At 35.2% G+C, this 15,644-nt stretch overlaps 1 protein-coding gene across 1 annotated transcript; it reads left to right on the top strand.

The window, feature by feature from the left end:
* Positions 1-7,154: 7,154 nt before the first annotated feature.
* On the top strand, positions 7,155-7,650 carry LOC102995098 (TOMM20-like protein 1). The gene is made up of 3 exons (XM_007116229.2): positions 7,155-7,324; positions 7,360-7,439; positions 7,496-7,650. Exons 1-3 carry the CDS (start codon positions 7,155-7,157, stop codon positions 7,648-7,650), a joined length of 405 nt encoding a protein of 134 aa, XP_007116291.2.
* The last annotated feature ends 7,994 nt before the right edge of the window (positions 7,651-15,644 follow it).

Below are 15,644 nucleotides of genomic sequence, written 5' to 3'. Positions count from 1 at the left end.
GAATCAACTTCAAAGATTCTGCAAGACAATGAAAGTTTTTAAAGGGAGAAAGCAGAAATTAATTACAGGTAATCATTTGGGGAGGGAGTCAGAGTCTTCGTTATCTTCTACTGTGTGCAGACTTTCTTCGATTGTTTGGTGGTGAGGTAACAGTGCAGTGTTCCAGGAATCTTGTGCTCAGCCTGAAGTTACCACCCTCCACCTGTGTGGGGGCCTTAGTTCCTGCAAAAGAACTCAAAGATATTGTTATGTATATTCCTTGAGGGGGAACCAGGACCCTGCTTTATCCCTGAACTATTGTTTCTTGACTGCTCCTCCTTTGTTTCTTCATTCCCCTCCTTCCCTGATAAACAACTGTTTGAATCTGATCTTTGTAACTCAGGGAAGGTCAAGGAGGCTGAATGAAGCCTATTTCCTACAAATAAGAATCAGGGGACATGGAAAGGATTTGTACATGGGAGGGCCCCACAGGGTCCTGCTCAATTTCAATATTAAAGACTGAGTATATGTTGATGAAATAGAAAATGCTGCCATTTGAAATTAGTGACAAACCCATTATGATAATAAAGTGAAATAACTTTAATACAATAAAAATATTTCAGTAATTTCAGATCAGACCAAGGCAGTTTTCACTTAGTGGTCAAAAAACACTACTTTGACAGAAGAAATACAAACAAGGAGTTAATGAAATTTTACCCTGGTGTTTGAGAAACCATAACTGGAAATTTGTGTGCAAGTTTGCATTTTTTTTTATAACTGGTTCAGCTGACATAATCAGCAAGAACTCACTATTACTAAACATGGAAACTCCAGTTTTAAAGTATGGCTAAAAAGTTAGACTTGCTTCCAATACCACATGGGTATAACAAGGTAAAAATTTATAACAGCTCCTAAATGTGTTAGGTTAATGTTGAAAATTAATCCTAACAATTGCCATTTTTCAATATTTGAAAATCTCACAAACAGGCCTGACAAAACAATACAAATTGAAGAATTCTGAAGAGGGAAGTTTCCTGAGGCACAATATGGGGAAAACTGATATAGCAGATAGCCACATATTTAATGGGCCTTAATATCCAGGTCCAATAGAAACAAATCATAAAATTTCAGTTAAAATTCCCACCATGTCTTCATTGGACTGTGGTTCTGAGGAAACTTCTGAGTTGAAAATAAAAGCTGTATTAACATCAATTAAAATGGAAAAAGTAATTAGTTTTAAATGGCCAGGAAATCCCTATATATTTATAGACATGTTGCTATTATCCTCTCTTTAGGCCCATATTCTTGAAACTGAGCAGGGCCCTGCAGGACCTGCCCAGGTACAAAAGCCTTTCTGTGTCCCCTATTTATTTTTTGTAGGAAAAAGGCTTCAGCCTCCTAGAACTTCCCTGAGTTCCAAAGGGTAGATCCCAACAGTTACTAATTATGGAAGTGAGGAAATGTGAAAACAAAGAAAAAGCAGTCAAGAAACAATAGTGCAATGATAAAGCAGGGTCCTAGTTCCTCTTCAATGGATATACATAACACTCTGACACCTATCTCTAAGTTCTATAGGAATTAAGGCCCCCACTGGTGTGGAAGATGATAACTTTAGGTTGAGCACAAGATTCCTGGAACACCACCTTATTACCTCACCACCAACCAATCAGAAGAAAGTCACACACCCTGCAGCCCTCACCCCAAATTTAATCTTTGAAAACTCTTCCCTGAAAACCATTGGGGAATGTGGGTCTTTTGAGCATAAGCTACCTGTACTTCTTGCTTGGCCCTTGCAATAAACCTTTCTCTGTGTTAAACTTTGATGATTTGGCTTGTTTGCCCTCACTGTGCATGAAGCACACAAACTTGGGTTTGACAACATTCTTCATATATACAAAATGTCCATTGTGATATCCTACACTAATCAGAAATGTAATTGGTCCAATTTTCCCATTTCAATTAGACAGTAATGTAGCAAAATGCTCTTGTAAATACCATGGAATAAATATCTCTATTTGCTACTATGACTAATGAAAAAACAGAGTCTGTGGCTTGTTGTTTTACATATGTATCTATAAATACATAAATTCTATGTATAGGTATATAACAAAATATATATGTTTATATACTTATATATAAATGTAAACATATGTTTATAAATAGACGTGTGTATATGTATACACTTGTGTCAATCCAGAGACAAATCTACAAAACAGAAGAAATTGATTTCAAAAAATGAATTCATTACTATTTCTTAACTCTATAATTTACCCCTAAAGTATTTGAGGCCTTCAGAATTAGAGTAATTTTAAAGGTATTACTTTTTTTGTGTATTTTTCTTTTTTTCTATATTTAATTTCTTAAATCTAAAGCTACAACCCTAACCAATTTAATTCCTTATAAACACAAACTGGAATACACAGATATACTTTTTGGGCTGGCTTACACCAGAGTATTACAAAACATAGATTTGAAATGGATTGCTAAAGTCTATTAGGTTTATTTTTTTCAACAGAAACAATAAAAAGTAAATTTTTAAGAGAATGATTATCCATAAGGTTGTTGAATTTAAAAGTTAGAAGATGAGAGTTAAATAGAAAACTAATTGGTATTTATGCATGTTTGTAAAGTTTTCTTCATTTAAACTGAATAAAATTAAAATATAAGAAGTGAAAAATTCACCTAAACTAAAACAGGGAATGCCTCCAGTCTCAGCACAAATGTACTAGTTGAAATAGAGTTTGGAGCCAACTGAAGAGGATAGCAGAAATGATACTAAGTTCCATTACTCAAAGATATGATAAAATTTGTGGGAAGAAATTCCAAAAGACCTTCGAAACACTTTCCAACATACAGTAATCAGAATTGTGTGTGTGTGTGTGTTGTACAGAAGACATAGGATGATACCTTTTCCATCTATTTCATCAGGAATAGGGTAGTGGGACAAAAGGACAACAGGAAAAACTGCCAGACTACACACCACCATTTTTGCCTATTGACTTAGATCACTAAATAAGAAAGATAAGATTGAATGGTAAGGGTGGAGAGCAGGTAACTGTGTAAGCACCTTATTTATCAAAATTATAGTGGCAGACCATAAGAAAGCTCTGGGTTGGAAGGTAGAAAAAATAAATTTAAATTTAATTCTGTCATCTCACCCCAAAGTGAGTCAAGGCACACACTCACCACTTTGTGGATGGAAAGGAGTAGAGATGTTCAAACAATTTTGATAGTATTTAGAGAAACTCAAAGAAATGTTTCACAGACTGCCATTAACCATATCCATAGGTTCTTCCCTCCCCTCACAGGCAGCTAAATGTCTGAATAGTGACTATACAACAGATATTCTTCAGTAAAGTTATTAGTTATATTCAAAAAGAACCCAGGTAAATATGGAGAGAGTCAAGAAGAACCCATATACATGACCTTCAGACAGATAGCTTATCTAGATATTAATTGCTTCTGATAAAAAATGAACAACAAAAACAAAAATGAGTAACAACAAAATACATGGGGACTATGGATCATTTTCTGTAGAAATGAGGAAAAGAGGCAAGAAGGAGGAAGAGTAGAAGGATGAGGAAAATTTAAAGTCTTGCAAATAATACATTTTAAAAATGCTTAGAAGTTAATGTAGCAATTAAAATATAATTTTAAACAATATGTATTATCCACCACTGCCACCCCAATACTTAAAGAAAATGTGAAATCTGAAATATTACATATTTGCAAAACTGAATGTAAAAGAGATAGATAATGAAGAAAATTATTAAGAAGAAAGGACATCAGTGTCTGAGAAAAAAATCTAACAAGGATCCAGACATAATGAATAATTAGAAGACCACAGTTAGATTCAAAACACAAAAAATATCAATGTGATGTATACAAAGCACATTTTAAATAATGTATAGCCCTAACTTTTCAGGTGACTACATAGGGATAAAAGTAAATAACGTTGAAATTCAATTCAAGATGATCAAAAAATAATGGTATTCAAAACCAAATAAAAGAAATATGAATGAATAAATAGTGAGAAAGAGTTTAAAAACCAAAATATGACAAATCCTATAACTGGATATGAAGTAAACGGTTGTAAGGAAGTGGAAAGTAGATGACACATTGGATACAATGTAGAAAGAATAAACAACTTTAAGAAATAAAGAATGACAAGTAAAAAAATCATCATTTTCACAAGAAATTAAAAGAAGTATTAAAGAACATTACTTAAACTAGTTAATTTAAGCATTTTGCTAAAAGTGACAAGTATCTATGAGTCGGAAATGGGGAATGGCTTGACTACAAAGGACCAGTGTAAGAGAATTTGGGGGGCAATAAAATTGATTTGTATTATGACTGTGGTGATGGATACATGAATATGTGAGTGTGTCAGAACTCATAGAACTCTAATGGCACAGTGGATTTTACTGTATATGAAGTTATAAAAACTTCAGCAAGGTGTGAGGAGAACCCCAGTGAAATACTAACTATAAAAAAACAGACTTACTGTATTACAAATAAATAACAAAATCACATTGATAGGGGTGGGGAAGAAAAAGATAAAACTAATTGATCTGGGAAAACATTATTTTGATTGGAATCTTTGAAACTAAACATAAGGATGCAGGAATAAAACAGTTAGTGAGATTTGAATCATGGCCTGTGCTCCTCTACAAAAGTATTTGTCCTAGAGGGGCCATAATGACTTGGAGAAAGGAGCAACTTTTTCCAATTTGTAAAAAAGAATTGTCACTTGTCAAGATATGTTCTTGGATAATCAAAAATTCTATATGGATAAAGGTGGTCTTCTATAAGAATAGGAAGAAAAGTTCATAAATCTTCATTTCATTGTAGTGTAGGAAAGGCCATACAGGCATAAAAGCAATGGAAATATGATTACAGGAAGATATCAATAAGTTAATTATATCTGAAACTGCAATTTAAAGAAATATTGGGACAAAACCCATAAAATTCCCTTAAATAAGTTTGGGTAACATATTTTTCTTCTTTGAAATTATCCATGCAAATTAGCAAATATAATTCTAAAATTAAGAACCTACTTAATTTAGTTTAACCTGATTCAAGTGTTGTATACAGAAAACTATTTGAAATAAATACATCAAGATATTAACAGGTGTTATACCTGAGTAAAGATTTATGGGGGATTATGATTGTTTGCTTTCCTTCCTTTTTTCTTTTTCCAAATTTTCTACAATTTTCAGACAAAAATGAATAAGCTGAAGAATTTCTACCATCACAAATTAATTTTGGAACAATATTTCCAAAATCGTATGTCTTTTTAAAAGAATATTAAAATGTAAAGGTTTGAAACGTTTTATTGCCATATGTTATGGACTGAAAGTTTGTGTCCTCTTCAAATTCAGTCACTGTTTGCAGATGATGTGATATTATACATAGAAAATCCTAAAGAAACTACCAGAAAACTACTAGAGCTCATCAATGAATTCAGTAACGTTGCAGGATATAAAATTAATACACAGAAATCTCTTGCATTTCTATATATTAAAAATGAAAGATCAGAAAGAGAGATTAAGGAAACAATCCCATTTACCATCACATCAAAAAGAATAAAATACCTAGGAATAAACCTACCTAAGGAGGAAAAAGACCTGTACTCCAAAAACTATAAAATGCTGATGAAAGAAATTGGAGATGACACAAACAGATGTAAAAATATACCATGTTCTTGGATTGGAAGAATCAATATTGTCAAAATGACCATACTACAGCTACATGTAGAAGAATGAAATTAGAACATTCTTTAACACAAAAACAAACTTTAACACAAAAATAAACTCAAAATGGATTAAAGACCTAAATGTAAGACCTGATTCTGTAAGACACTTAGAGGAAAATATTGGAAGAACACTCTTGGACACAAATCACAGCAATACCTTTTTTCGATCCATCTCCGAGAGTAATGGAAATTAAAACAAAAATTAAAAATGGGACCTAATTAAACTCAAAAGCTTTTGTACAGCAAAGGAAACCATAAACAAAATGAAAAAACAACCCACAGAATGGGAGAAAATATTTGCAAATGATGAAACTGACAAGGGATTAATCTCCAAAATCTACAAATAGCACATGCAGCTCAATATCAAAAAAATAAACAACCCAATTCAAAAATGGGTGGAAGATCTAAACAGACATTTCTCCAAAGAAGACATACACATGGCTAAGAGGCACATGAAAAGATGATCAACATCGCTAATTATTAGAGAAATGCAAATCAAAACTACAATGAGATATCACCTCTCACTGGTCAGAAGGGCCATCATCAAAAAGTATACAAACAATAAATGCTGGAGAGGGTGTGGAAGAAACAGAACACTCCTACACTTGTGGTGGTAATGTAAATTTGTACAGCCACTATGGAGAACGTTGCGGAGGTTCCTTAGAAAACTAAAAACAGAACTACCACATGATCCAGCAATCCCACTCCTGGGCATATATCCAGAGAAAACCATGGTTTGAAAGGATACATGAACCCTAATGTTCATTGCAGTGCTGTTTACAATAGCCAAGACATGGAAGCAACCTAAATGTCCATCGACAGAGGAATGAATAAAGGAGACGTGATACATATATACAATGGAATATTACTCAGCCATTACAAAGAATGAAATAATGCCATTTGCAGCAACATAGATGGACCTGGAGGTTATCATGCTAAGTGAGGTAAGTTGGACAGAGAAAGACAAACATCATATGATATTGCTTATGTATGGAATCTTAAAAAAATGATGTAAATGAACTTGTTTACCAAACAGAAACAGACTTACAGGCTTAGAGAGCAAACTTATGGTTACCAAAGGGGAACGGTGGGGAGGAGGAATAAATTGAGAGTTTGGGATTGATATATACACACCACTATATTTAAAATAGATAACAGGACCTACTGTAGAGCACAGGTAACTCTGCTAATATTCTGCAATAACCTAAATGAGAAAAAGAATTTGAAAAAGAATAGATACATGTATACGTATAACTGAATCACTTGGCTGTACACCTGAAACTAACACAACATTGTTAATCAACTATATTCCAATATAAGATAAATATTTAAAAAATATTTTAAAAATATCCGGCCAGCCAGGGTCCCCGCGCTCGCGGGCCTGCACCTAACGCACGGCTCGTGGGATGCCCGCGGCCGGATGCCCTGCATCTGCACAGTCCTTGGCCTCCTGGCGGTCCGTGGCACCATCGCCTTCCTCGGCTACTGCGTCTACTTTGACCGAAAGAGGCATGGCAACCCCGTGTTCAAGCTCCGCCTGCGGGAAAAAAGAAGAGCCCAGCAGCAAAAGGCTGAGGGACGGGGCACCCAGGTGAAGTGCTTTAGTGATGCCGAGGTGGCGTTACATTGTGGGATCCAGCAAAGAATGAAAAATTACAACTTTTTCTGCAAGAGGTACGAATGGGAGGACTTTGGTTATCCAGAGATTTTTTCCCTTATAGATTATTACAAGATATTGATTATAGTTCCCCGTGCTATACAGAGACCAACGAATGGGGGTCAAACATGTCAGAAATGCCCTTTTGGTGTTTGGGCAACCACAGGAACCTCTGAAAGTTTTCAAACACACACTTCCTCCTAAGGTATTTGAGATGCTGTTGCGCAAAATTCCGCTTATCTTCCAGACCCACAGCTAAGAGCTAACAATCAGGGGACTTCGCTGGTGGCGCAGTGGTTAAGAATCTGCATGCAGTGCAGGGGACATGGCTTTGAGCCCTGGTCTGGGAAGATCCCACATGCCGCGGAGCAACTGAGCCTGCGAGCCACAACTACTGAAGCCGGCGAGTCTAGAGCCCGTGGGCCACAACTACTGAGCCTGCCGGCCATGACTGCTAAAGCCCACGCACCTAGAGCCTGTGCTTCACAACAAGAGAAGCCACCGCACTGAGAAGCTGGCGCACCACAACCAGAGAAAGCCCACGCACAGCAACGAAGACCCAACACAGCCAAAAATAAATAAATTTTAAAAAATTAATTTATTAAAGTAAAAAGAAAAAAAAGAGCTAACAGTCAGCAATTTTCTTAAGTCTGCCTCTATCTCCAAAGCTCTTCTCTGTAGTCACCAGTATCAAGATTTTGGTACACCTAAATGAAGGCAATTGATCCTAGAAAATATTGGAAATAACTGAGTGAATAAATGATTTTCAAATTAAAAAAAAATAATTAAATTAAATTAATAAAATTAATTCTTTTAAAAAACTATTCATACGGTGAAACCCTGAACCCCCTGTGTGAGTGTGACTGTATTTGGAGATGGGCCTCTAAAGAAGTAATTAACGTTAAATGAGGTCATAAGGGCGGGGCCCTGACTCAATAGATTTAGTGTCCTTCTAAGAAGAGACACCAGAGAGCACTCTGTGTGTGTGTGTGTGTGTGTGTGTGTGTATTCGTGTCCATGAACTAAGTAAAGGCCATATGAAGACATGGTGAGAAGGTAGCTTTCTATAAGCCAGGAAGAGAGCCCATGTCAGAAAGTGCATTTGCAGGCACTATGATCATGAACTTCTAATCTTCAGAACTGTGAGCCAATAAACTTCTGTCGTTTAAGCCACAGTGGTATTTTGTTAAGGCAGCCCAAGCAAACTAATATACTGTATAACACTGATTTTCATAATTGCCCATATGTTCTTGCTATTTCAAACATAGTTCCTTATTTATTTCCAAACAATTTTTCATTGAAGTACAAATTCCAACTTTCTAGCAGTATCCTTCCTAGTAATATGGAGAAACATGTTCCATGATAAAGTTGTCAATAACTGAGTAGTTTTGGTTGTTTTTCAGAAAACCACTGGCATTATAGTCATTTCTCACAGAGACTCATCCGTGATGGAAGACAAAAATATCTCTATCCATTCTACAGACATTCCATGTTGTATGTTTCCATGGCATTATATTTTTTATAAACAAATGAATAAATATTACTTAAAATTCCCAGAATTTAAACCCAGCCCTGCCCTTTCTCCAATCTATATATTTACAGAAACAAAGAAAATAACAAGACGTAATTCTTAATTCTATTGTAGAATCAATCAGACCCTTAGTTTACTCTGACTACAAAGAAAAGCTTGAACGATTCTAAATTCCAATTTAGTGCATTAGTTCTGTGTAATAGCATTCAAGATATTAGTGTGATATTCTCGTTTATACCAGAATATACCAATACTGAAAAAAACTGCAAGTAACAAAAAGATTCCAAAACATGCTTTAAATAAAGCATTATGGGAATGACAAATCATAATTGATACACTAAAATCAGGCCATATAAAATTGCATAAATATATTTGAGGTGTGGCAAAAAGCTACAGGTAAGAGGCAGAATGGCTGAGCAGAAAGAAACTTTGAGATCTTCAGGTTAAAAAGCTTCAATTTACATATGTATTGGTCGTTCCCCATTGTCTCTTTATGTCCCTCTTCCAATCTTCTTTACCTTGTTCTGAACCTCAGGAGGCTGCTTTCTATAAACAAATACAAAAATACTTTTTTTACCCTTTAGTTTTGGTTATGTTTGAACAATGAGTTCCTAGCCAGAGATCAAAGGGTAGGAGGAGAGAGCTGTCAGGGTATTTGTCCCCCAGCTCCATTCCTGCTGAGGCAGCTAGCTGTCAGTGCAAGTGTTATTACTGTTATTCTACCAAAGGCTAGGAAGCCTGTAGAGCCTTCCAATAGTTCTCCCCTCCAGCCCCTTCAAGCTTATGGAGAGAAGCAACTACCCAATAGTGGTAGCCCTGGGCTTATTCATTCTTCCCTGTTGGATTCTGTTAACTTTTAAAAATACCTGATTAAACTCATGCCAATTGCCCCTTTTTTAGTGCACTGTTCTCTGCTGGGAAATGAACTGATAGGAAAGATAAGATCTCTAAGTTGTAAAGAGGTAAAAGTGCAAAGACTAATTTATCTTGACCTCATTATCATTTGCCTGTGGTCTTACAAAAGCAAGGAGCTTTAGGGTAGCTATTATAAAGGCTGACCCTAAAGTACTGGATCAAAAATAACATTCAAACTTTCTAGTGTAGGATAAAACCGAGAGTATTACTATTTGTTCCATTTCATTAAAATGTTAAGCAAAAAGAAAACACAAAAACTATAAGCATTAGTTAGTCTGTTCTTCAGACAAGGATCAAGAAAGCTCATAAATGGCCTTTCATGTGTACCCCACTAGGTGCCTCAGGTACAGGATACCTGATTACAGTGGCATATGTAAGTGGGAGAGCCTAAGCTAGAACTAAGCCTTTTTCACATTTGCGCTGTGTGATTGGGTCTAGGGACTAATCAGCATAGATGACAAGCTCAGTGCTTTTTTTTGTTTTTTATTTTTTAATAGACCTTTATTGGAGTATAATTGCTTCACAATACTGTGTTAGTTTCTGTTGCACAACAAAGAGAATCAGCTATTTGCATACACATGTCCCCATATCCCCTCCCTCTTGCGTCTCCCTCCCACCCTCCCTATCCCACCCCTCTAGGTGGTCACAAAGCACCGACCGAGCTGATCTCCCTGCGCTACGCTGCTGCTTCCCACCAGCCAACTATTTTACATTCCGTAGTATATATATATGTCGATGCTACTCTCACTTCACCCCAGCTTCGCCCTTGCACCCATGTCCTCAAGTCCATTTTCTATGTCTACCTCTTTATTCCTGCCCTGCACCTAGGTTCATCAGTACCTTTTATTTTTTGATTCCATATATATGCATTAGCATAAACTGTCACCACATAGTTTAGCCATCCAATAGCTCCATATTGAGCCATCCCATCCATACTGGGATGAAGAAAAGAGAAACTCAAAAAATAAACATGAAGAATAAAATGAGGATTGATAAACTTTACAAAGAGCAGCACAGAGTCTTCGACCATAATGAAATAGTTAGGTTCAATACATCTTGTTGGATCTTATCTCAAGGAAGCCAAAATGAACATGACCACCAATCCTCGGATTCCTAGTGAAGAATGAGAGCCTGAGAAACTGAACAATACACATAGTACAACTGAAACCACAATGGTTATGAGGAGGTTTTCTGGAGAAATAACAAGGACAATTAACAAGAACACATTGGCTGCCTTAATTTTCCAACATAACTGCCAAAAGGCACAAGACGAACCTGTGAGTAGCAGTGACTCCTCTCCTGCACTCCTGTTAACTAAGTTTTAACTAACACCTTAGCAATAATTTGTTACCAAAACAGCTCAAGTAGTCAACTAAATTTCTGAATGAATAGTGATTTCATTTTCTAAACCATGTCACATCATTATCAAGGCAGAACCTTTCCATTTTAATAAACTCAAATTATTTCCATAAGGAGAAACATATTACACACAGTAACTATAATCAGCAAACTTTATGTAAAATTGATAGATTACTTGTTGAAATAAATTTTTAAAACCAATTATATATTTTCCTTGAGATATTAAGGTAATAAAACCCAGCTACCTTTATCTCCAATTGAGTTTCACGTTTCTTTACAAAGTTGTTCATATTCTGCTGATTTTTATATGCCTGCTCTAGGAAGGACTGTGACATCAGTACTCTGGCCATCTCAGTTGTGTAACTATGTGATAATTTATTCAAACATCAAGAAAAATGTGACATTTTAGTGGAAAGTAGAGGGAAGACTGCTAAAATGTTGGAGTAAGTTGGGTATTTTTCTTTCCTTTCTTAAAATGAGGAATTCAGGGAAGAATGAGCTATCAGATTTCTGTTCAGCATGTCAGAGTTAAAGACCAGGGGCCGAAAGTTGTATAATCCATACCAGATGTGAGGAATAATGGTAGAAATAAAGAAAAAGGAGTCTTGAATTATGCATTGCTATAATTAAAAGAAAACAGAAACATTTTTTCTTTTATACTAGTGCAAAAGAAAAATACATACTTAAAACCATACAAGGAAACTTCAATTTTATCACACTAATGACAGTTATACTTTAATAATATACCTGTAATCCAGATAAACAATTTTCTTAGGGTTGAAACAAAAGGTAAGGCATATAAGAAATAAGTTTCTAATGATTACAGATTATTGTTCTGCTAGCTTTAATCACAGATGATTAAATATTAGACAAGATATTTTTTTTGATTTTTAGTTATTTAAAATTCAGTCTTCTAGACCATGAGGTTACTCATAATTTCTTCAATGGTAGAAAAAGTCCTTTCACAAAATGTTAGTATTGAATTTTGTTTCCAGGTAAATTTTTATGCTTGGTATTTCCATTCAGTTCCAACGTCATCATTAATCTCTAGCAGATCTTTAAAATCTCTGGATAAACTTTTTTTTGTTTGTTTATATTATTTACTCAATGTGATGGGGAGAAAATGGAAATTTGAAGAAATTATCTTCCAGAAAGTCATAAATTAGTCTTTATTGAAATCCATTTATCTTCTATGTTCATGCTATTTGCCTTTAAATTGCACACACGCTTTGCCTTTGGAGTCTTCCACATACAGCCAAGTGGTTTGTGTCACTTCTGTTTTACCCTCACTCTGACTGTGAACAGCCTCACTATTCTTCAGTTTTACTCTTAAAATACAAAATGAACCAATTCCTGAGCACATCACTTAAACAAGAGGAAGAACAGAAGTTTCATTCCTAATAAATCAAACAATAATCTGACACATGCAAACATGTAGGGATGCAATTATTTTATTTGTAAATTTATAACAGTAAAATAAGAAAATAAAATAAAATAAATGTCTAACATTAGAGATTTAATTCAATATACCATACTTCTTTATAACATATGCAGGACAGAAGTTGAAAACATGTTATTTAAGAATATTTGACAGGCAATACTATTTTCTTATACTGTTAACTAACCAAAAATAGGGAAATATGGTAAACAGAAGAAGGTAGTATAGAAAAATGAACCTGTTAATCGGTATATGAATGATTTTTACTTTTTCTGTGACGGCTTTTCTGTCTAGTGCTTCATTTGCTAATTTTCTTCATTGTACATATATTAATTTTGTGAATATAATAAAGCAATTTAAAAATAGAGAGTACAGTGATTATTATAGTGGAATTCACTGTGTTTATTCTCTGACATGGCCATATATCTAAATATTTTAAAACCAAACATGAGCTAGGAACATAAGTCAAAATTATTAAGGAGAGACAATGAACAAACCTTCATTGGGGCAAGATTTTTATTCTTTCTGGTAGAGAAGAAAGGACATACTAGAATTTTGACAAATATACCACTAACGCTCTGTGGAGACATGATCATGTGCCTTTCAGATATTGCTTCAAGGAAGTTCTTGTCCCAGCTTCAAGAACTCAGCAGATAACTTCATATGTCAGTCCCTTCAGAGATTGCCTCAGCCGCAGAAAGCAGCCTTATCTAAGGGCATGCACAATCTGGGAAGTCTACATCCAATGACCATCACTGAGTATAGAGGCCATCACTGCCTAGGTCAGGACAACTCTAAAGAGCCATTTTAGCTCCAGAACTATCCATAGTGTGGAGTGAGGGAACTGTTGGGCCTGCATCACAGTTCAACTTCTCCCTCTGTCCAATTCTGTTTCCTTCCCCCACCTTTAAGTGTTAATCTCAAGTTTGTTCCCAAATACACAACATGCAATTAAACTCTGCCTCAGAGTCTGTGTCCTAGGGAACTAAACTGAGTCAAACAAAGCAAGAAAAAACACTCAGGTCCTGGGCAAACACCAACGTATCATTATATTACAGAGTATATTTTGACCTGGGAGAAAATATAATTCTACTTTCTTGGACATATTCTCTCCCACACAAAATTAAGAATTAGCATGTTGATGTCCACTGAAGACTTTTATTAGAGTTGATATTTGTTCTGAAGTTACACATTAAATTAGGGAAACTTACATTCAATCTTCCCAATAAGTAGCATCATAATTACCTTCACCTTTTTAGAACTTGCTTGTGCACTTCAGTAAAGTTTCAGTTAATTTCTCAAATAAAGACTGCACATTTCTCATTAAGGATATTACTTATTAAGGATACTGGTACTTTCACTCAATCATGAATAGAATCTTACTTCATTTTTGTATATTCTGGTGTATAGATGCTTTTATTATATTAATATTCCCCTAGTTGATCAACTTGTGAACATTGTCCTTGCCTACATTTTTCTATGCCATTATATTAAAATCCCATGTCATTTTGCTTGTGGTATGTCTCATTTCAAAATCATAGGGTGTGGGCTTCCCTGGTGGCGCAGCGGTTGCACATCCGCCTGCCGATGCAGGGGAACCGGGTTCGCGCCCCGGTCTGGGAGGATCCCACGTGCCGCGGAGCGGCTGGTCCCGTGGGCCGTGGACGCTGGGCTTGCGCGTCCGGAGCCTGTCCTCCGCAACGGGAGAGGCCACAGCAGAGGGAGGCCCGCATACCACAAAAAAAAAAAAAAAAAAATCATAGGGTGATACACATTGTAATTGTTTGTCCTCACTCAACAAGAGAGTCTCTGAGGTTTAATGGAAAGATTTTATCCATACCCTGTTTTGTGATTACTGATTTATAGTCATATTTTACATTTGTTATTTACTCTCTATTTTTATCTATTCTTATTTCTTTCCCAGGTGTTTTGGCTTCTTGGTCTTTTTTTTTTTTTACATATGTTCTTTTTTCCTTGTGTTTTAGATAATTTTCAACCATTTCTCTATTTTTCTAGTTGACTATGCTAACATTTTTACACAAAAAGTTACATACACTACCACCAATAAGGTACTTGCATTTATTTTGCTCTCAACTATTTTTGACTCAAATTATATTTGAACAATTATTTAGTGTTCTCTGTTTCATGTACCCCTTTTTAAAAGCTACTGGATCTAGGAATTTTTCTTAGGATCTAGAAATACCAATAAAAACTTTGAAACTCTTCTGATCGTTTTCTGATGTTTGCTTACAAGATCTACTATTATTTCTTCAGATTCCTGAAAATATGTTCATAATGTACCTACAACATCATTTTCATTATCATAGAAAATGTTTTCTTTTACTCCTTTGTGGCTGGTGTGAATCCTCTCAATATGTTTTCTTTAAACTTTAAAATATTTACATTCATTATTTCTTCAACCCTTTTGTTCCATTATATTCATTCTTTTGAAACGTGTATCACAAAAAATTCCAGTTCAAGTTTCAATGTATTTCCCTGGATCAAACTTCGAACTCAATGATTTTTCTAATTTCTTTTATTATACTAAGGTTTATTTATACTGAGGTTTATTTAATTGAATGTTTTACATCTGCCACCAAAGTTTAAACGTTGAAGATCTCAATTTTTTCTCTTTTTAGTGGTAGCCAGCTTTTGTTTTATGGATATTATATATCTTTTATTTTTATGAAATTACTATTATTTTTTAAATTTAAATTAATTTTATTATTTTTTAAGATCTTTATTGGAGTATAATTGCTTCACAATGGTGTGTTAGTTTCTGCTCTCTAACAAAGTGAATCAGCTATACATATACATATGTCCCCATATCTCCTCCCTCTTGTGTCTCCCTCCCACCCTCCCTATCCCACCTCTCTACGTGGACACAGAGCAATGAGTCCCTGTGCTATGCGGCTGCTTCCCACTAGCTATCTATTTTACATTTGGTAGTGTATATATGTCCATGCCACTCTCTCACTTTGTCCCAGCTTACCCTTACTCATACCTGTGT

This window comes from Physeter macrocephalus, chromosome 8, assembly GCF_002837175.3.
Source record: "Physeter macrocephalus isolate SW-GA chromosome 8, ASM283717v5, whole genome shotgun sequence".
NCBI classification, from domain to species: domain Eukaryota; kingdom Metazoa; phylum Chordata; class Mammalia; order Artiodactyla; family Physeteridae; genus Physeter; species Physeter macrocephalus.
Note: the sequence above shows the minus strand (reverse complement) of the source record. Positions and strands in the feature narration are given on the sequence as shown.